The sequence below is a fragment of the Mustela lutreola genome, chromosome 9 (assembly GCF_030435805.1).
Source record: "Mustela lutreola isolate mMusLut2 chromosome 9, mMusLut2.pri, whole genome shotgun sequence".
Lineage (NCBI taxonomy): Eukaryota > Metazoa > Chordata > Mammalia > Carnivora > Mustelidae > Mustela > Mustela lutreola.
The window spans coordinates 14,287,416-14,308,192 of NC_081298.1; the positions used below are offsets into that span (position 1 = coordinate 14,287,416).

The 20,777-nt window shown below is 48.8% G+C and overlaps 1 protein-coding gene across 2 annotated transcripts in view; it reads right to left on the bottom strand.

Annotated features, from left to right (window-relative positions):
- Positions 1-20,777, bottom strand: part of MMP9 (matrix metallopeptidase 9) — a 35,780-nt gene that overhangs the window by 7,401 nt on the left and 7,602 nt on the right. Inside the window, exon 1 of one of the 2 annotated variants that reach the window (XM_059132977.1) lies at positions 364-543. The exons of the other annotated variant lie outside the window; for it this stretch is intronic. Within the exon in view, the coding sequence (XP_058988960.1) occupies positions 364-501 (138 nt within the window). The 5' untranslated portion in view covers positions 502-543. Of the gene's footprint in view, positions 1-363; positions 544-20,777 lie in introns of those variants that run through there. 2 annotated transcript variants of the gene reach the window in all.

Sequence of the window (20,777 nt, forward strand, 5' to 3'; positions counted from 1 at the left end):
CTGGTGCCCACCCACTAACTCCCTTCCCTGTAGACATCCTCAGCTTCTTCCCACTCCTGGAGACCCCTGGCCCATGCCTACCTCAGGGCCCCCTAGCATTTACCACTGTGTACCCCCAACATCTGCCCACTCCAGAACCCTCCATCATGGCCCATTGCCCACCTCAGAAACCCTTACTAGCCATTTCTGCCATCACTGTCCCGAGCCTCCACAGGACCTCCAGGACCTGATCCTGGACACCTCTATTCTCCAGATATGCCCATCACCCCCAACTTGCCCCAACGTTATCTCCTCTGAGCCCCCATGCCCTCCCTGCGAATCCTGGTCAGCCTTCCCCAACTCCAGATTGGGGTGTTAGCGTACCTGTGCCAGCTGCTTATCAGTGAGATTAGCTCTCCAATCTCCCGGGAAGACCACCAGGGTGGGGTGGTGTGGTCTGGGAGCCGCAGAGCAGCAGCCCAGCGCCAGGAGCACCAGGACCAGGGGCTGGCTGGGGCTCATGGTAAGCGTGGTGGTGTCTAGCTTCAAGCTGTACCCGTGGGGGCTTTAAGAAGGCGCTATTAACTGAATCAGTAACCCCGCCCCTCACTGGCAGGCGGGGGCTGACTCAGGGGATGGGGTGTGTTGGGGCGGAGGGGGCAGCCCCAGCATGAGAAGGCAAAGAAAGGGCTTACACCACCACCACCTCTGCCCCCCTGTCCACGGTTCCCAGTGCCGAGTCAGGCAGGACCCCAGACCCACAGGAAACCACAGGCCCATAGGGGAAGGGTTGGGTTTTGCAAACTGCAGAGCTTGTGGGAACTGAATGAAAGCCAGGGAGGGAGCTGAGCCTTGAAGGACTCCCTGAGCTCACCACCTGAAGGCCCGGAGTGGTCAGCCCAAGGGAAGGGAATGGAGGAGTCCCCAGGGCGTCTTCCTGAACCCAGTGATCCCCCTTCCTGGTCAGACCCCATCCATGAGACCCTTCCCACATTGCTAGACTCTGTCCTCTTTTCTCTTCACTGGAAGCGTTTCTTAGCAGCTTCCTCTCCCTGCCCCACCTCGGGGCAGAAAGAGTGGGCTCTGCTAGGCAGGAATTGGGGAATTCCGCCACTGCAACCCTTGTCTTCCATAGGCTGAATCTTTCAGGATAGTAAAGGGGGAAGTTTATGGCATCTGGAAGCCAGCAGACACCCTTCACTCTCCTCCTTCAGCGCCTCCGGCAAATGTCCTACCACTCTGAATCTGCTTTCTCAGCTGTGAAAAAGGGCCCTTTGTCCCTAAATTGATGTGAAGATAAAATGAGATCAAACACAGAAGATGCGTACTAAACATTGTTACAAGTCGTCAGTAATGGCCGTGGTTTGCTTTTAATTACCTGGGCCCAAGACTGATTCCAACTTGGAATCAGGAGACCGGGGTTTTGGGTTCTAATCCGCCTTATGACCTACAACAAATGCCTTCTGATCTCTCTGGGTTTGGGACTCTTCAACAGCAAAACGGGGGTGATGGGGGGGCTGTTCGGTCCTCCAGCCCCTTCCCCACCAAGCACAAGCTCTAGCCCCAGTTTTTAGCCATATGCCTCCCTCCCTGTCCTCTAACCCCTGCCAGCCTCTGTGGCCTCACTTGGGGAAGGCAACATAACAACCCAAGAAGCTAGATTTAAAGGGCTCACTATATGCCAGTCATTTTCTTTTTTAAGATTTTATTTATTTGAGGGGCACCTGGGTGGCTCAGTGGGTTAAAGCCTCTGCCTTTGGCTTAGGTCATGATCCCTGGGGTCCTGGGATCGAGCCCCGCATTGGGCTCTCTGCTCAGCGGGGAGCCTGCTTCCTCCTTTCTCTCTGCCTGCCTTTCTGCCTACTTGTGATCTCTCTCTGTCAAATAAATAAATAAAATCTTTTTAAAAAATATTTTATTTATTTGAGAGAGAGACCATGAGCAAGGGGAGGGGCAGGCAGATGCCTCGCTGAGCCTGGAACTCGTTGATGACTGGGTCCCAGGACCTGAGGCCGACTCAGATGCCAAACCCACTGAGCCACCCAGACGCCCCTGCCGGGCACTTTCTAAGCTTATCTAATAAATTAATCTGTGAGACAAAGGCATTTTGTTTCCCGTACAAGAAAATTGAAGCTCTAGAGTTCACTAATTAACGAACATCGGCTTTGGAGTCAGTGGCTCTGGTGTTCAGTCCCTGCTCTGTCATGGCTCAGCTGTGTCACCTTGGGCAAGTCACTTCACCTTGGAGCCATAATAATCAGGCATTTCTTGAGATTTACCGTGTGGAGTGCTGTGAGAACTTCCCTGTATGCATCTCATTTCATCACCACCACCATCTGGGTGGTATATTTAAGGAGTACCCCTCCTCTTTTTAGAGGAGGACCCTAAGACTCAGAGCAGTCAAGGAACTTGACTATGACCACACAGCGAGTTAATTCACAGGACCTAGGGCTGCCTGGCTCTGAAGTCTTTCATCTTTATCACCATTTACAGAGAGGTCAGATGACCAGAGGGGTGGGGGAGAAGGAGCTCAGGGAGAAGAACCCTAAAACCCAGCACCTTCTTCCCTGATCCCCGGCAACCCCCTCCCCAACAAAGAACGGAAAGCAGTCTCAGACCTTTGGGGAATTAGAGACTAGAACAGCAGACCCAGGGGACTATATTCCATATTTGAGAGTGTGAGGTCATTGAGCAGTAGCATTTTCTTTCTTTAAAATATTTTATTTATTTATTTGAGAGAAAAAGATAGCACGAGCAGGGGTGTGGGGTGAAGGGGCAGAGGGAGAGAGAGGGAGAAGCAAGCTCCCCACGGAGCAGGGAGCCCGCGGTGGGGGGACAAGGGGGTGCCTAGATCCCAGGACCCTGGAATCATGACCTGAGCTGAAGGCAGATACTTAACCGACTGAGCTACCAGATGCCCCGAACAATGTCATTTTACAGATGGAAATAAAGAGACCCTCCAGTCCAGGGTGTCTTCCTCTGGTGGCAGACTCAAGCTTTAGGAGAATCCATGAACTACCCCCAACTTGCCATCACTGGTACAAAATATGTCATATCTGTGTATGGAGCTCCTGTTTCTCAAATTTAACACTATTGACATTTGGGGCCAGAATAGTTCTTTGTTTTGAGGGTCTGTCCTGTGCATCATCATACGTGTATTAACCTCCCCAGCCTCTACCCACTAGGTGCCAGGAGCACCTCCCCCTGCCAGTTGTGACAACCAGAAATGTTGCCAAACATTGCCAAATGTCCTCTGGTTGGGTGGGAGGGGCAAAATCACCGCCGTTGAGAACCACTGATAGTTGTTGATTTTTTTTGTATATAAAGGGTCCAAAACGTTTATCATAGACTCAAACCGTTGATGATGACCCTCAAATACTCGAGTATGTGTTGAGTTTTTTTGTTTTTTTTTTTAAGATTTTATTTATTCATTTGACAGAGATCACAAGTAGGCAGAAAGGCAGGCAGACAGAGAGGAAGGGAAGCAGGCTCCCCGCTGAGCAGAGAGCCCGATGCGGGGCTCGTTCCAAGAACCCTGAGATCATGACCCGAGCCGAAAGCAGAGGCTTTAACCCACTGAGCCACCCAGGCGCCCCATGGGTTGAGTTTTTATGGGCCAGACATTGTGCAAAGGATTTGGGAATACAGTAGTCACCAAGATAGCCTTTGTCACCGTGTGAATGGAACTGAACCCAGTAGGGGAGAAATTGAGTGAATACGTAATTACCAGAGAGACAGACATCACAAGGGGGCAGCGTACTAACCCACTCCAGGTGCCCCCATCATGCAGATGAGGAAACTGAGGCCCAGAGTAGAGAATTTACCTCTCTCTGGTCACAGAGCAAGACAGGGACAGCATGGGTGGGACATTAAGGAATAGAAGCTCTGAGCCTATGCTGCGGAGGCAAGTGACTTGAGTTCCAATCTCAGTGCTGGCACCATCTCGTTGTGTGATCAGGGCAACTGATATACCCTGTCCGTGCCTCAGTTTCCCCATCTGTAAAACGGGGGTAATAATAGTGCTTACTTACCTCCTGGCACTGTAAGGGTCAAAATAACAGCTACAGCAGGTGCTTGCTGCTGTTGTAATGACCATCACCTCCCAGCCAGCTGGGTGTTTTTACCAGCTGGGGGGGTGGGCAGGAAGAGAGCACCCAGCCAGGAACCTCTGGCTTGACTACTGCAGTCAATCCAAACAAGAACTCTCCCTTCCTCACCCCTCCCAACTTCCTCCTTTCCCCCCTGGCTCCCCAACCCCCGCATCAAGAGGAACTTGGGAGAGCGCCCTTTCAACACAGCAATGGCAGGAAGTGGTTCTGGTTACCACATCCCCTTCCCCACTTCCCTCAGCCCCTCCTCCCAACACCGCAGGTTTAGCCAAGGCAATGGGAGAGGAGGCAGAGAACAGGATATTCCTCCAGGTGGGTACCCCTTGACCCTGACCCCGGAGTCCTAGCTCAGATTCTAAATCCCTTTCCCAGGAGGAGGTCCAATAAAATGGGGAGGGGGCTGGTCCTGGAGCCCTGAGTCACCAGCGGATGACACAGCCCTGCAGGCTGTTGTTAGTAACACCAGGCCCCCAGACTGGGGTCAGCCTCACGAGGTGAGGAACCTCTCCCCCTATGTAGGATGGGGAATTCCAAGCCTGTTCCTCCTGAACCTGGCAGAGAGGGGAGGGGCCCCTAGGCCCAAGATGCCCCAGCAGGAAACTGGAAAGACACTTGTTGTCTGTGATGAAGCGGAAAGGTGTGTATAGGGCAAGACACAGCCCCAGGGAAGAGCATCACCTAAGTCCCCACCCCCACCCACAGCCGCACCTACCATCCGTAGCCCCGGGGTGGTGGCAATCACCTGTGGACTCTTACAGGCCTTAGTAATAATGTCTTGCCTCCCATTTATCTCTGTTGAGCTACTTCAAAAGGAAGCCAGATAGTAGAGGCTTTGGAATCCGAACTCCTGGGTTCAAATTCCAGCTCCTACTACATTTGACGGTGTGAGCTTAGGCAAGTCACTTTTCCTCTCTGTGCCTCCATGGCCTCATCTGTAGAATGGGGGAGAACAGTCCTCACTCAAAGGCTCTGCTGAGCATTAAATGATATTATACATTCCAAGTTTTTAGCACACAGTAGGTATACACACCAAATATATATATATATATATATATATATATATATATATATATATATATATATATCGGCTGTCCTGTTGCCGTTACTCTAATGCTCTCTCCTTTATGAATTAGGATTCACTATCCTCTTTCACTGATGAGGAATCTGTGAGGCCCAGGGAGTTGCCCAAGTCCACACAACTAGCCAGGGGTTGTGGCTAGTTGTGGGATTCTACCTAGACCTGACACCAGCGCCCTGTTCTTTCCACCACATTGGGCATGGGTGGCTAGCCACGCTGGTGCCCAACGGTCCCGACAATCACTGCACAGTCACTGCACCCTTTAAGTGACATATTTTATCATGTCTGAGCCGCACCGAATCCAGAACTTAACATTGTATTTGAAGCTGAGCTTTCAGGGGCGGCAGAGACAGTAGCCATTTTCAAGCCGACAGACCAGAGACGTGCTTCGGGTTGTTCACTGTTACACAGCGGGTAAGTGACCACGTTCCTGCGCAAGCCTCTGACTCCAAATCCCGTGCTAAGATCGGGTCACTGGATCTGGCGAGAAGGAAGTCAGTGGGGGAAGCAGCCTGGGGGTGGGGTGGGCTGCCCAGAAATCAAGCTGGAGAGACCAACAGGCGGAACAGGTGTAGAGTTCTTGGCTGGGTTGGGGAGAAAACGGGGGTGTTAAAAGGATGAAGATAGCTGGACAGAGCAGAGAACAGTCTAAGGGGATTTAGAGAGTATCGGGTCCACAGGAGGGGATAGAGCTATGTGCCCCTGGCAGGGGCGGGGGTGGGGGCTTGAGCCTTGGCAGTGCTTACCCACCCACCCTAGACGTGAGTTCCGCAAAGCCAGGCACAGCCCCGGAATACAGAAACCAGGTACGGCCCCCTAATTTAAAAGTTTCTTTGTTTGCTTGGTTGTTTTTTTCTTTTAGGATAAGACTCTATTTTTCTAGAACATACTATTTGGATTCACACCAAATTGGGAATAAAGCACGGAGCGTTCCCCTAGACCTTCCGCCCATACACAGGCACAGCCTCCCCCATGATCAGCAACCCCACCTGAGCAGTCCATTTGTTACAATCCATGAGCCTGCCTGGATCCGTCTCTATCACCCAGAGTCCACAGTCTACATTAGAGGGGCTCCTGGTGGCGGTGTACATTGCACGGGTTTGGACAGACGCAGAATGACACGCATCCGTCATTATGCTATCATACTGAGAAGTTTTCGCTGCCCTAAAACTCCTCTGTGCTCTGCTTATTCATCCCTCCCCACCACAGACTGCTTTTGATACTTGCAAAAAATCCTTCCAGTAACCACCATGGGAAAAGTGGGATCTTTGGTAGACTTCCTTATATAGTCATTTCAGGGTTTAGTGCTGTTTGACTTTGAATGAGATATGGGGCAGGGCATCCTATTCTCAGGGATGGCGGCCCCTAAAGGTCTAAATCTGGTCCTGTTCACAATGGGAAGGGGGCTGCAGAAAGCCCTAATCCTTGGAAATCCCAGGTTAAACATTTAGTGGTCAAACATTAATCCTAGGTTAAACATTCAGTCGGTGCTGGCCTGAATCGAGAGCCTGGGGGACCAGAGTGGGAGAGAGAAGTCCACACCGCACATAGGGTAACCGGTGGCTTCTTTGCCCCTTTTCCAAATCTGGACTGAGCCCCTACTCTTGGCCAGGCACGCAGCATCTCCTAGTTAGGCAGTTCTCCAAGGGTAGTCCTAGGACCAGCAGCATCAGCACCGCCAGGAATTTGTTAGAAATGCAGATTCTCCACTGCTCCAAACCCAGAATTACTGAATCAGCACCTCTAGGTGGAACCCAGGGCTCTTTGTTTTGAAATGCAGGCTCAAAGGGGTGCCTTGGGTGGCTCAGTGGGTTAAGCATCCAACTCTTGATTTCGGCTCAGGTCCTAAATGATCTCAGGGTTGTGAGATCAGCCCCTCCTGGGGCTCGGTGCCTAGCAGGGAGTTGCCCTGGGGAGTCTCTCCCTCTGCTCCTCCCCCTACTTGCAGTCTGTCTCTCTCTTTCTAAACCAAATAAATAAAATCTAAAATAGATAGATAGATGGATAGATAGATAAATGGATGGATGATAGGTAGATAGATAGATAAATAAAATTAGGAAGGATTCTAGGTCTTTCTGACTATAAAGCTAATGCCCCTCACCGCAGAATCATAATGAGGGATGACTTCAAATATTTAACAATCAGGCCCCTGACCAATCAGACTGATTCCATCCAAGGAGCTTCAGGAGGCTCCTCAAGGGGTGGAGGGGAGAGGGGGGAGGTAACAGATCATTAACCCTTCCATTCCTGGTTCCTTGGTTCCAGGAGTCTGGGGGGAGGGGCTAAGGCTCTGGGACACTTGGAAGGTCAAAGTAGTACCCGTTACCAATGGGCAGACAAGGAAAAGATTTCAGCGTTTCAACAGCTTACCAGCTGAACACCACCAGCCCTGAGTACGGTCTGCTTCCCACGGGAGGCTCTTGAAACTTGCACACCCAGTAGAGGTCCTGGAGCTGAATGCAGCTCAGAAGAGAGGACAGGTGTTACAAAGGTCTCATGAGAGTACCTGTTCGTCGGTGCTTCTCAACTCAGCCTGCCCAGTGGAGTCTCCCGGGATTTTCTTTGGAATAGCGATGCTTGGGTTTCACACCCTAGAGACTGTGACTTAATTGGTCTGGGTTGCGGCCTGGGCATTGGGTTTTTTTGTTTTGTTTTGTTTTGTTTAAAGAGAACAATCCTATACAGGTGCCCCTAAGCCTGGGAGACATTCCAGATTCAGAACCACTGGTGTGCATCAGCGCGGACTTGCAAAAATAAAATACAGATTCTCAAGAGATTCGGATTCAGTAATCAGTGGGGCCTGGAACTGGGTGTTAGCAAGCTCCCCTGATTTAAAAAGCAGGGACAGGGACAGCCGCTGCAGGCAGTGGTGACTGAGAGAGGCTCAGAGACCCTACCCCCTCTCTCCCAGCCCACCCCCAGCATAGCTGAAGCAACCAAGAACATTTTGCCAGGAAGTATCCAGAACCAATTTCCGCAGCTCTTCCTTCCCCTGTGCTGCAGAAACATTGCTTCAAAGAACACGCTCTGAAACAGAGCCTAAGACACCCTCCCCGGAGAGCCGTTTCCTGGCTGCACCACATAGCAGCAGAGCCCCAGGCCTGCTCTGATTGCCTTTCTTTCCCATTAATCCCGGGACACCTTCATTTAGATGTGATCTGCATATATTTGCATACTGAGTTCCAGTGCCCCTTCCTCCTCCACCTCACAACCCTGTGGCATGTTGTGGGGGTTGGGGGGGCATAAGACTAATGTATGCAGGAAGCCTGCTGAGATGGGTTTGAACCTCACGCAGCGCAGGAACTTTGATACACCTGAAGCTGGGTTGCCAGGCTTGAAGGGAAGACGGTTCCCAGGCTCAGCGTGGATGCAGAAGGAAGGCAGACGCAGGAGGCCTCCTCTGGTCTAGAACCAGCGGCTCCAGCCCAGCTCCTAAGAAGAGGCAATGCAGGGTTTCTCCAGTGGGAAGAGACGGGAGCAGCAATAGATGGTGTGGGGTAGGGGGTGGGGGCTGGGTAGATGAGATTCCTTCCCAGCTTCAGAAGGGGCCTGGCTTGGAGGCCACTGATAACATTGTCCCAGCTCCGACCATGGGCTCTCTGAAGCAGGAGCCAGGCACTAGCTGGTGCAGTGGAAGGAACTGGGCACTGGAGTCCCACCGGTCTGGATTTGAACTCTATGCCTTTGGGTAAATGACTTCCCCTTCCTGAGCTACTCAGTTTCCTCATCTTTATAATGGGACTAATAAGCTCATTTTACTTGGTTCCTCAGTAGTGGGATATCTTTCTCAGGCCCTTTGGGAGGCTGGGAAGGAAGCTGTTAATGGGTGCAAGCAGAAGGTGGTGCTGGGAGCCCAGCAGGCCCACCCGCGCGGGCTGTCCCCCGCAGCAGGCTTCCAGCTATGCTCACAGCTGACCAGCCTCCTTACCCCTCACTGCGGGGAGCCTCCGGAATCCTTTTGGCAACCTTTCTTTCTGCTTAAGTTAGCCTGGACAGGTTTTGACTGCTCGCAGGCAAGGGCCAGGATTGACACATCCTCCCGAGGGCCTGGCTTTGATTGCAAGCACCACCAGCCAGTTTCCTAAAGCCCCCTGCACAGCCCCTCCTGCAGCTCCCAGGGGTGCCTCCTCTGCCTCCTGGTCCTGGTGTACTTCTCTCCAGCCCTGCTCCTCCCTCCACTCTCCCCCACTGCCTGCTTCTGTTCTATTCGCAGCACTCTCCTCCCTGGTCTGCCCAGTTACCCCACCATCTGTAGAGCCTCCTACAGCGCGCCCCTCCCCGCCATGTCCTCCCACCGGTTGACAACCTGAATAATCCTCTTAAATCCATCCCCTCTCTAGCCATCTACTCCACTGCTATCAAAATGTACCACAGACTGGGGGGGCTTGTCCAACAGACATTTATTTTCTCGCAACTCTGGAAGCTAGAAGTTCAAGATCAAGGTGTCCACAGGGTTGGGGACTCCCAAGGCCTCTCTCCTTGGCTCGTAGATGGCTCTCTTCTCCCTGTGTCCCCACCTGGGCTCCTCTCTATGCTGCTGTGTGTCCTAATCTCTTCTTCTTACACGACATCAGTCAACTTGGATTAGGATCCACTCTAATGACCTTGTTTTAATTTCATTACCTCTTTAAAGACCCCTTCTCCAGGGCGCCTGGGTGGCTCAGTGGGTTGGGCTGCTGCCTTCGGCTCAGGTCATGATCTCAGGGTCCTGGGATTGAGTCCCGCATCGGGCTCTCTGCTCAGCGAGGAGCCTGCTTCCCTCTCTCTCTCTCTCTCTCTGCCTGCCTCTCCATCTACTGTCAAATAAATAAATAAAATCTTTTAAAAAATAAAAAATAAAGACCCCTTCTCCAAAGATAGCCACATTCGAGGTCCTAGGAGTTAGGGCTTCAACATATGACTGGGGGGTGGGGCACAGTTCAGCCCCAAATACCCTCCATCCTTTGCCTTCTCACTGCTGCTGCTCGAACTTCAGCCCCACCATTTCTCACCTGGTACTAGCTCAGCTCCTCTGGCCCCCCAGCACTCACACTCCAGACCCCTCTCCTGGGTCAGCTCTCCCTGAGCATTCTTCAGGAAGTTTCCATGCCCCCTACTGTCTCCACGATAAAGACTGAACTCAGCCTGGCACCCAAGGCCCTTCGGAACCTGGCTGCAACCTCCTTTGACAATCGTCGCAGTGATCAGGGCCGGAAAAGTGACCATGCTGTCTAGCGCCTTGCTGTTGTAACTCGTGATTTTAAAAAACCGAAGCGGGCGCCTGGGTGGCTCAGTGGGTTAAGCCACTGCCTTCGGCATAGGTCATGATCTCAGGGTCCTGGATCAAGTCCCGCATGGGGCTCTCTGCTCAGCAGGGAGCCTGCTTCCTCCTCTCTCTCTCTCTGCCTGCCTCTCCAACTACTTGTGATTTCTCTCTGTCAAATAAATAAATAAAATCTTTAAAAAAATAAAAATAATAAAAATAAAAAACCGAAGCAATGATGTGTAATTCCTGGACTTAGAGCTTCAGCATCAACCTGGAGCTGGTCAGAAAAGCAGACTCTTAGGCCGAGCCCCAGACCTGCTCCATCAGAAGGTGCGTCACCTGCACAGACCCCAGGCGATCCATGAGGACACCGAGGCTGCAAACTTTCCGCGCACCGATGGTATCCAGAGAGGACCCACACAAGTGAGACCCCGGGGTCACCTTGTTGGATCAGAAAGTTGCCTTTGTCATCCAAATGGATCAGAAAGATGCCTTTGATGGAACCATCCAATTCACAGGAGCCTGGAATGCATAGCAGATAATGATTCTGAACAAACAAATGAGCTTGACTTCCCAGGGCTATGAAGAATGCCTAACTCACAAGTCTGGACACATGAAAAGGTTGCTGGGAAGGGCCCCCTGATGGAAAAGGCAAGGTTCTAGCCTCTCATTCCCATTCAGCAAACATTTACTGAGACTCTGGGGAGGGCCAGGCTGAGTGCTGGGCGTCGGGCAGGTGTATGGGATGAAAAGGAGACATGAGTTTTGTCCTGCAGAAGCTCACAAACCAGGAAAGGAGAAAGATCACAAAAACATGCATTCGTGGGGGGCACCCGGCCACCCTTGTCCTCAGAAGACATCATACTCTGAGCCCTGGAGTGCACTCCCCACCCCCACCCCAAGCCTCCAACCCTTCCCCATCTCCACTCTCTGCCCTCCCCCTGTGCCTGGCTAAATCTTATTCATCTTTTAGATTTCAGCTGAGATATAATTTCTTCCAGGAAACTACTGCTGACCACCCCAACCTGGGAAGTGGGGCCCTTCTATGCTCTCATGATTCCCCTCAACCCACCACTTCCCTTACTGTGGCATTTTTCATAATTCAGAGTGAATTTCCTGTTTATTCATCTATCTCTCCTCACAGACTGAGATGGTTATGAGGACAGGACCCTTATCTGCCGTGTCCATTATACTCGCAAGGAAGTATTTCTTAAGCGTAGAAAAATAATAGTAGTGCTATCTGCTTTTTTCTTAAATTCATACTACGTGCCAGCAACCATCCTAAGTATTTATATGTATTAATTCATTTAATCCTCACAACTACCCAGTGAGTGGGTGCTGTGATTTTTCCCATCTCACAGATGAAGAAATAGAGACACAGAGAAGTTAAGTAACTCACCCAAGGAAACACAGCGATTAAGTGGCAGATTAGGGATTCAAACCCAAGCCATCTGGCTCCAGAGTCTGCATATTGGAAGAGGGAGTGATTAATTCTATAGAGGAGAAGTCAGAAGTCAGGGAAGACTTCAGGCACAACACCCGAGCCCAGTTTTGAAGAAGAGCAGTCTGCCATGTCGAAAAGGAGCAGGGGCTTTTGCAGACTTGACAACCACCAATTTGTCAATGCAACAGCCGTTTTCCTGAAGGAGAAATGGAAGGCAATGGACAGCGCTCCAGATACTGGCCTATGAGGCTCAGACAGAGTGACTGTCGTAGCGTCCAGTTTCAGCCTGAGTCATGCATGAGTGGGGCGAGGCAAGTTACACATGCCCCAGGGCTCTGGTCCTTCAGTCTCTGTGTGGGTGTGACATACCCTCCCCCTCCCTCCTCTCTTGCCCCAAGATTCAAGGCTCCCTCCTGAACCGTGCCCCCATCCCTTACAGGGAATGGCTCACCACCTCAGAAGGAAGGTCCCAGCAGGCACACCTTCAAGCAGGTGCAGACCCAGCACAGACCAGGAGCCTGTGAGAAGAATCGGGGAGTTTCCCCAAAACCCCACTCAGGCTGTCCTCATCCTGACCTTACAAACCCTGGGAGTCTCCTCTAGCTCAGGAATCTCCCCACCTTTTTTTTTAAGATTTTATTTATTTGTCAGAGAGAGAACGCACGCGCGGGGAGCGAGTGAGCGAGCCCAGGCAGACAGAGTGCCAGGCAGAGGCAGAGGAAGAAGCAGGCTCCCTGCTGACCAAGGAACCTGATGCGGGACTTGATCCCAGGAGGCTAGGGTCATGACCTGAACTGAAAATCAACTGAGCCACCCAGGCGTCCCACGGAGTCTCCCAACGTTTTAAACCCCAGAATACTATTAGGAAATGCTTTTAGGAGAACCCCAATATATGACAAATTAAGAGTTCTTCGGCACCCCACTTCCATCGACCCTGTCCCTGGGAGGGGCCCTAAGGCCTGGTCTAGGCCAGCTACTTCTTTTTACTCTTGGAAAAAAACTGGAGAAAGGAAGAGATTTATTAAGAACACAGGACAAGTCGGGGCTAGCACCTGGACAGAAGTTGTATTTCCTTGTTGCAAGTTCTTGTCTCACCAAGTTGAAGAATGAATCCGAGGGACACAAAAGGGTGAAATGAATTTTTATTAAGTGAAATGAGAACAGAAAGAAAAGGAAGGAAGGGACAAAAAAAAAAAAAAAAAAAAGCTCTCTAGAGGGAGAAGGGTCCCAGTGGGTTGCCGCTGAGGGCTTTTATGGTCAGTCTTTTATAGAAAACTGACCAGGGAACTTGGTAAATATCTTGTCTGTAACATTTAAGATAAACAAGGTAGTTTGTAAATATCATTAAAATATCTCATCTATATTTAGAACAAATAGGATGGACTTGCTATATTCCCTGCTCTCTGGTTAATATCGCATCTATAACATTTCTCCACATCTGGGATTTCTGGGAGCCTGGTTAGTAGCCTAAGCCCAGGCCAGGAAGTCAGGGGCCTCCTTTCTCTCCCTGCCAATGCCTTAACCCTTTCCTTACTCATCCTGAGTCAGACTAGCACTCTTCGGGATAAGCAGCACCATCTCCTGTCTCCTCTCTGTCCTAGCCTCTGGAATAAAATTGGAAGACTAGCCTCTACCTTCATCCCTACCCTTCAGGCAGTCAGTCAGTCAGTCAGTCAGCAAACCTTTACCAGGCTTCTTCTAAGGGTCAGGCACTGAGCTGGGCCCCTGACCTCAGAGGGTGACAGAGCGATGTGTGTAAGACAAACACATTCACAGACATTGATAATCCCCTTTGATAAAAGCCACAGCGAAGACCATCCATCCCTTATTCTCAGGGCCTGGTACAAAGTAGGTGCTCAATAAATGTGTGGAGCCCAGAGGAAAAAGTGATGTGGGAACAGTGGGCTGACAGGGGCGAGGGCCAGGATAGACTTCAGAACCCCTTCCTCTCCCTCGCTGACCTCCCACCACACAGCACTTGGATGCTGTGGCCTGATGGTAATGACGACAGGCTAAGGACAAGAAAACTCAGACCCAGACTCTGCCTGAGCTCCCAGCTTTGTGCGCTGATTGGTCTAGAGCCAGACTGTCTGACCCTATGGCCACCAGGCCCATGTTTGAATTTAAGTTAATTAAAATTAAATAATACATAAGATTCAGTTCCCCAGTCTCACTAGCCACATTTCCAGTGCTCAAAAGCTACTTGTGGCCACTGGCGAGCACAGTGTACAAACAGTACAGGTTAAGGAACACTGGCATCACCACAGTGAGTTCTTTGGGACTGTGCTGCTAGTCTAGAGCAGTGACTCGCAGGTTTTGAATTTCAGGGACGAGTCCATGTTCAAAGGTATTTGAGAAAGGACATAAGATCGCCAACTTTTTGGGGTGCCTGGCTCAGTTGGTAGAGCATGCAAGTCTTGATCTCGGGGTCGTGAGCTCCAGCTTTGAGTGTAGGAATTACTTTAAAAAAAGGGTTGGAGGCACACCTGGGTGGCTCAGTCCATTAAGAGTCTGCCTTCAGCTCAGGTCATGATCCCAGGATCTTGGCACCAAGTCCTGCTTTGGACTCCTTATTCAACATGGACCCTGCTTCTCTCTCTGCCTGCTGCTCCCCCTGCTTGTGTGCTCTCTCTCTCTCTGACAAATAAATAAATAAAATATTTAAAAAAAAAAAAGATTTCTAACTCTCCATTTTACCAGAAAAATTTAAATGCAGTAATAATGATTAAAAAAAAAAAAAAAACAACCACGGTTAGTAGAAGTAATATGAAATCTTGCACTGGATCCTGGGCTTAAATGGCCCGCATTAAGATATATTCATGGCATAATTGAAAATTTTGAATTTAGATTGTATATTGGAGGAGTGCCTGGGTGGCTCAGTTGGTTAAGCAGCTGACTCCTGATTTCAGCTGAGATCATGATCTCAGGGTCCTGGGAGGGAGCCCCCCCAAGTCTGGCTCCATGCTCAGCGGGGAGTCTGCTTGGGATTCTCTCTCTCTCTCCCTCTGCCCCTCCCACCACTCTCTCCCTCTCTCCCTAAAATAAATAAATCTGAAAAAAATATATTTTTTAAAGATTTTATTTATTTATTTGACACAGAGAGAGATCAGAAGTAGGCAGAGAGGCAGGCAGAGAGAGAAGGGGAAGCAGACTCCCCGCTGAGCAGAGAGCCCAATGTGGGGCTCGATCCCAGGACTCTGGGATCATGACCTGAGCCAAAGGCAGAGGCTTAACCCACTGAGCCACCCAGGCACCCTGAAAAAAGCATTTTAAAAGGATTGTATATTGGATAATCGTGCTGTGGTCAGGGAGACAGTGGCCTGCATTCTTCATACATTAGGGTGGCAGCTTTAGGATGTCTGCACTAACTCCCTTCCTTGTGGTTCAGGAAAAAAAATACATATTTATAGAAGTATAAATATAAACATCAATGAACATAAATATAGAGAGAGAGGAGAGAAGAAGCAAATGTGCCAATATAGTCACTGGTGAGCCTAACAAAAACAAATAATAAATAGTAAAACAAAAGCAGAAATAGAGCTGGTGACTCTAGGTGAACATTATAGATGAGCTCATTGTACCCTTCCTGCAACTTGGCTGGAAGTGTGAGATTTTTTGAAATACAAAGTTGGTGGGGGAATCAGAGGTCAACACAGTGGCTCCTCCCCCGCTGGGCAGAGCCCGAGGGGGTCCTGCAGGGTGGGGTGATGCCCAAATTCTTGATGGGGCATCTCGATCACATGGTGAGCTGTTGGGTTACATTGTACCTTTGCCCCTCCCCTCAGAAAGCGATATCCACCCAGAACCTGTGAATGTTACTGCATGTGGGGAAAAAGGGTTTTTGCAGATGTTGTTAAGGATTTTGAGATGAGGTTATTCTGGATTAGGGTGTGCCCGCAATCCAAGAACTAGTGTCCATCTAAGAAGAGAAAGGTAGAGGGAGATTTTCCCAGAGACAGAGAGAGAGAGAGGAGGCCACGGGAAGAGGCTTAGAGGGACGTGGTCACAAGCCAAGGAACTCCTGGAAACACCGGAAGCTGGAAAGGAAGGATTCTCCCAGGGAGCCTTCCAAGGGAGCATGGCCCTGCGGACACCTAGATTTCAGACTTCCGGCCTCCAAAACCAAGAAATAAGTTTCTGTCCTTTCAAGCCACCAGGTTTGCGGTCATTTGTCTTGGCAGCCCCAGGACGCTAACATGGGTGTGTTCGCTTAAGGAGAATTCATCAAACTGTACACTTAAGATTTGTGCGCATGTCTCCATCTATGTGTGTTATACTCCTTCAAAAAGGTACTTGGGGGTGGGGGGCATCTGTGTGGCTCAGTGGGTTAAAGCCTCTGCCTTGGGCTCAGGTCATGATCCCAGAGTCCTGGGATCGAGCCCTGCATAGGGCTCTCTGCTCAGCAGGGAGCCTGCTTCCCCCCCACTCTCTGCCTGCCTCTTGGTCTACTTGTGATCTCTGTCAATTAAATAAATAAAATCTTAAAAAAAGGATTTTATTTATTTATTTGACAGACAGAGATCACAAGTAGGCCGAGAGGCGGGCAGAGAGAGAGAGAGAGGAGGAAGCAGGCTTCCCGCTGAGCAGAGAGCCCTATGCGGGGCTCCATCCCAGGACCCTGGGATCATGACCCGAGTCGAAGGCAGCAGCCTAACCCACTGAGCCACCAAGGCGCCCCAATAAATAAAATCTTAAAAAGAAAAAAGAAAATGTACTTAAGGAGCTCCTGGGTGGCTCAGTCGGTTAAACCCTCAGCTCAGGCCATGATCCAGCGGTCGCGGGATGGAGTCCTGCATCGGGCTCCCTGCTCAGCGGGGAGTCTGCTTCTCCCTCTGTGTCTCAACCCTCTCTCACTCTCTCTCAAATTAATAAAGAAAATCTTTTTTTTAAATGTACTTAAAAATAAATAAATAAGAAATGACTATTTACTTTCAGCTTTCATTTTTTTAAAAAATCTTAAAAGAAAAAGTTTAGCAAGGACATCATCTCAAAATAAAAGATGGGCCCTCAAAATGAAATTTAACATTGTGACACTATTTCCCTTCATTTTGCTTAAGAATCCGCAAACATATCTCACCATAGATAAGCACCGACTACAGATGGGCTGCGTCAGAATCACCAGGGAAGCTTTAAAAAATACAGAATCCCAGACAGAGAGGTCACAGAGAAAGGATAAGGAGTCCAGAAATAGACTTGAATACATGTGGGAATTCAGTATATGCTAAAGGTGGCATTTCAAATTAGTGGGGGAAGACAGATTATTCAATATGGTGTTGGTTCAACTGGCTAGCCACTTGGAAAAAAATAAAGCTGTATCTCTACCTCATTCCAACCTACCAAAATAAATTCCAGATGGATGAAAATGTTAATTAAGGAAAAAAAACCCACAACCCTAAAAGGACTACAAGAAAATGTGAGACGTTTTCCTTTTATAATCTAGAGGTAGGAATTGCCTTTAACCAAAATTTACTGAATACTTATTCTTTAACTTTGTGCTTGGTGCTAGAGGTGGGAACAAAGGTGCTTGCTCTCCAGGAGCTCATGCTACTGAGGGTGATCTAAGACCCTGGTGTCCAGGTTGTAAGAGTTCACTAACCATTAATAATAATGTTTTAAATTCTTTGCTTTTTAATAATCTTAGAGTGAGGGAAGCATTTCTACGCACACTGAAATCACAAAGCTGTTATGAAAAGATTAATAAATTTTACTACATGAAAACAAATGATAAAAAAAAGGCACACACAAAAAAAGGTTTTGATGGGCAGGGGAATGAAGATATATTGCTTAATGGGTATGAGGTTTTCTTTGGGGGTGATAAAAATATGTTGGAACTAGATAGAGGAGGTGGTTGCACAACATTATGAGTGTACTAAATAGTACTGACTTGGAAACTTTAAAGTGATTAATTTTATATTATGTGAATTTCTCTTCAATTAAAGAAAATAAAAAGAAATGCAATTTTTAAAATCAACTTTAAAAATTCCAAATGGAGGAGGAGACTCCAAATGCCTCACTGGGAAAAAAATTGGTAACACCAAGGGGAGACAAAAAAAAATTCATTTCCTTAATATGCAAAGAGTTCTTAAAAAATCAGTAAGACAAAGATAAACAATCCAGTGTTGGTGAGTGCCTGGAACAACTGACAACCTCATATATCACCAGTAAGAATGTAAATTGGCATGAACTTTTGGGAATGTAATTTTGAAATACTGCAATTTAAATGGACATAAAGTTTGACCCAGCAGTTTCACCGCCGAGATTTCTCTTCTTACAAATACACATACACAAGAGTTCATGGCGTTATTCTTGCAACTCAAGAAGACATACAAGTTGAAAGGTGTTTTGGGGTACACTGTTTATAATAGCAAACAAATAAATGTAAATGTCCTTCCACAGAGAACTGGTTAAATGCGATACATCCACTGGGCATCGTATCCTATCCAGTCCTTAAAAGAACAAGATGTATCTACATGTGCTTGTGGAAAATTATCCAAGAGAAGGATGATGAAGTGTGTGTTGGAGTGGGGAAGGAGCAATGTCCACAGAAGTTAGTGTTATATATCCAGTGTGTGCAGATTCTTTTTTTTTTTTTTTTTTAAGATTTATTTATTTGACAGAGTTGGGGGGAGGAGGAGCAGAGGGTGAGGGAGGCAAGCAGATTCTAGGCTGAGCTCAGTATGACACAGGGCCTGATCCCAAGACCCTGAGATCATGAACTGAGCTGAAATCAGGATTCAGACTGAGCCACCCAGACGCCCCCAGTGTGTGTAGATTTTTATTTTTTTAATATTTTATTTACTTATTTGACAGAGAGTGAGATCACAAGTAGGCAGAGAGACAGGCGGTAGGGGGGAGCAGTCTCCTTGCCGAGCAGAGAGCCCGATGTGGGGCTCGATTCCAGGACCCTGAGATCATGCCCTGAGCCAAAGGCAGAGGCTTAAACCATTGAGCCACCCAGGTGCCCCAGTGTGTGTAGATTTTTAAAACATTTCTGAACAATACACAAGGACTTGGTAACAGTGGTCACCTCTAGGAAGTCCCCCTTCACACTGAGGGACAGGGAGAGAGATTTTTACCTTAACTTTCTTTCTTTTTGTACTTCTTGAACTTTTAACTATGAACATATATTGCTTTTTTATATATTACCTTTTATGGTTAATTTTAAATTTTTTTTAAGATTTTATTTATTTATTTGAGAGAGAGACAGTGAGAGAGAGCATGAGTGAGGAAAAGGTCAGAGAGAGAAGCAGACTCCCCGTGGAGCTGGGAGCCCGATGCGGGACTCAATTTCGGGACCCCGGGATCATGACCTGAGCCGAAGGCAGTCGTCCAACCAACTGAGCCACCCAGGCGTCCCAATTTTAATTTTTTTAAAGGATATTATTTATTTATGTGACCGAGAGAAAGAGAGAGCGCAATCAGGGGGAGGGGCAGAGAGAGAGGGAGAAACAGCCTCCCCACTGAGCAGAGACTTGCAGACCCTGGGATCATGACCTGAGTTGAAGGCAGACTCTTAACCAACTGAACCACCTAGGAGACCCCAGGTTAATTTTTAAATTATTAAATTGTTAGATTTAATTTTAACTTTCTTAACCATAGGAAAAGTATAGATAATAATGAAACAAATTCAGGTTCTCACCAACCAGATGAAGTAATTTAACATGACAGACGCATTTGAAGATCCCTCTGCATCATTCTATAGCTCCTCCCCACCTCTCTCCCTAAAGGTAACACCATTCTGAATTTGGTGTTATGAGATAGGCATGGTTTTGTGGGGGTTTGTTTTGTTTTGTTTTGTGAGGTTTTTATTTATTTACTCATAGGGTGGGAGAAGCAGGCTCCCCACTGAGCAGGGACTTGCGGACCCTGGGATCGTGACCTGAGCGGAAGGCTGATGCTCAACTGACTGAGCCACCCAGGTGCCCTGATGGGCATGTTTTTATTCCTGTGCCTTAAAATTCTTATTAAAATTTCTGTATGTGGGGCACCTGGTGGCTCAGTGGGTTAATGGCCTCCAGCTGAGGTCATGATCCCAGGGGCCTGAGACTGAGCCCAGCTCTGGGCTCCCTGCTCAGCTGGGAGTCCACTTGTTCCTCTCCCTCTCCCCCTGCTCATGCTCTTTCTCTAATAAATAAATACAATCTTTTTTAAAATAAATAAAATAAAATAAAATTTCCATGTCTATCAATAAAAAACATTATTTTGCATGTTTTATCCTTATAGAAATAGTGTTAATTTTTACAGTATAGCCCTTAGAGGCAAGTCAGGCCTTGGATCCAGAGGTCTCCCTCTGGCCCTTCTCTGTCTGTGCCCCTCGCCACAGGCCAAGGAGCTCGAGGGAATGTGACTTGCGGTGACTGAGCCTCTTGGAGACCACATGAGGGTATTCGGGCCTCCAGGACTCCCAGTCCAGACAGCCTCCCGTGTTACGCAGCACCTAGGCAGGATTTTCTCCAGGGTCCATCCTTCTGAAGGCGGGCCATCTACCCGAATGTGCACCCCTAGATCAGAGGAATGGCCAAGTGCCTACTGTTTGGGAAGGGGTCAGATGGGGAGTAAATAGACTGGAACTTGGGGGCGGGGCACACAAAGTGGGGTGGGGGGCTTCAGTGAGATGCAGATGGGGGGTGGGCCTCTGTATTCTCGCCTCGGGCTATCCTTCCCCGCCCCCCAAGCACACACATTAAATTCTGTGCATTTGACTACTCACTTTTCCACTCAGCATAACGTTTTGGAGCATGATTGATTTTCACGCCTGTATAGTATTTCCTTAAAGTTTTAAAAGTTTCAGATCCCTGGCCGGTCACCGAGAGAATTCTGACAGGGGGAAGGGGCCAGATGGCTTCTGCAACTTTTGGAAGCTCTGTGCGATGCAGCTGGGCAGCGCCATTTGGGAACCATGGGAGATAAGCCCCTCTTGGC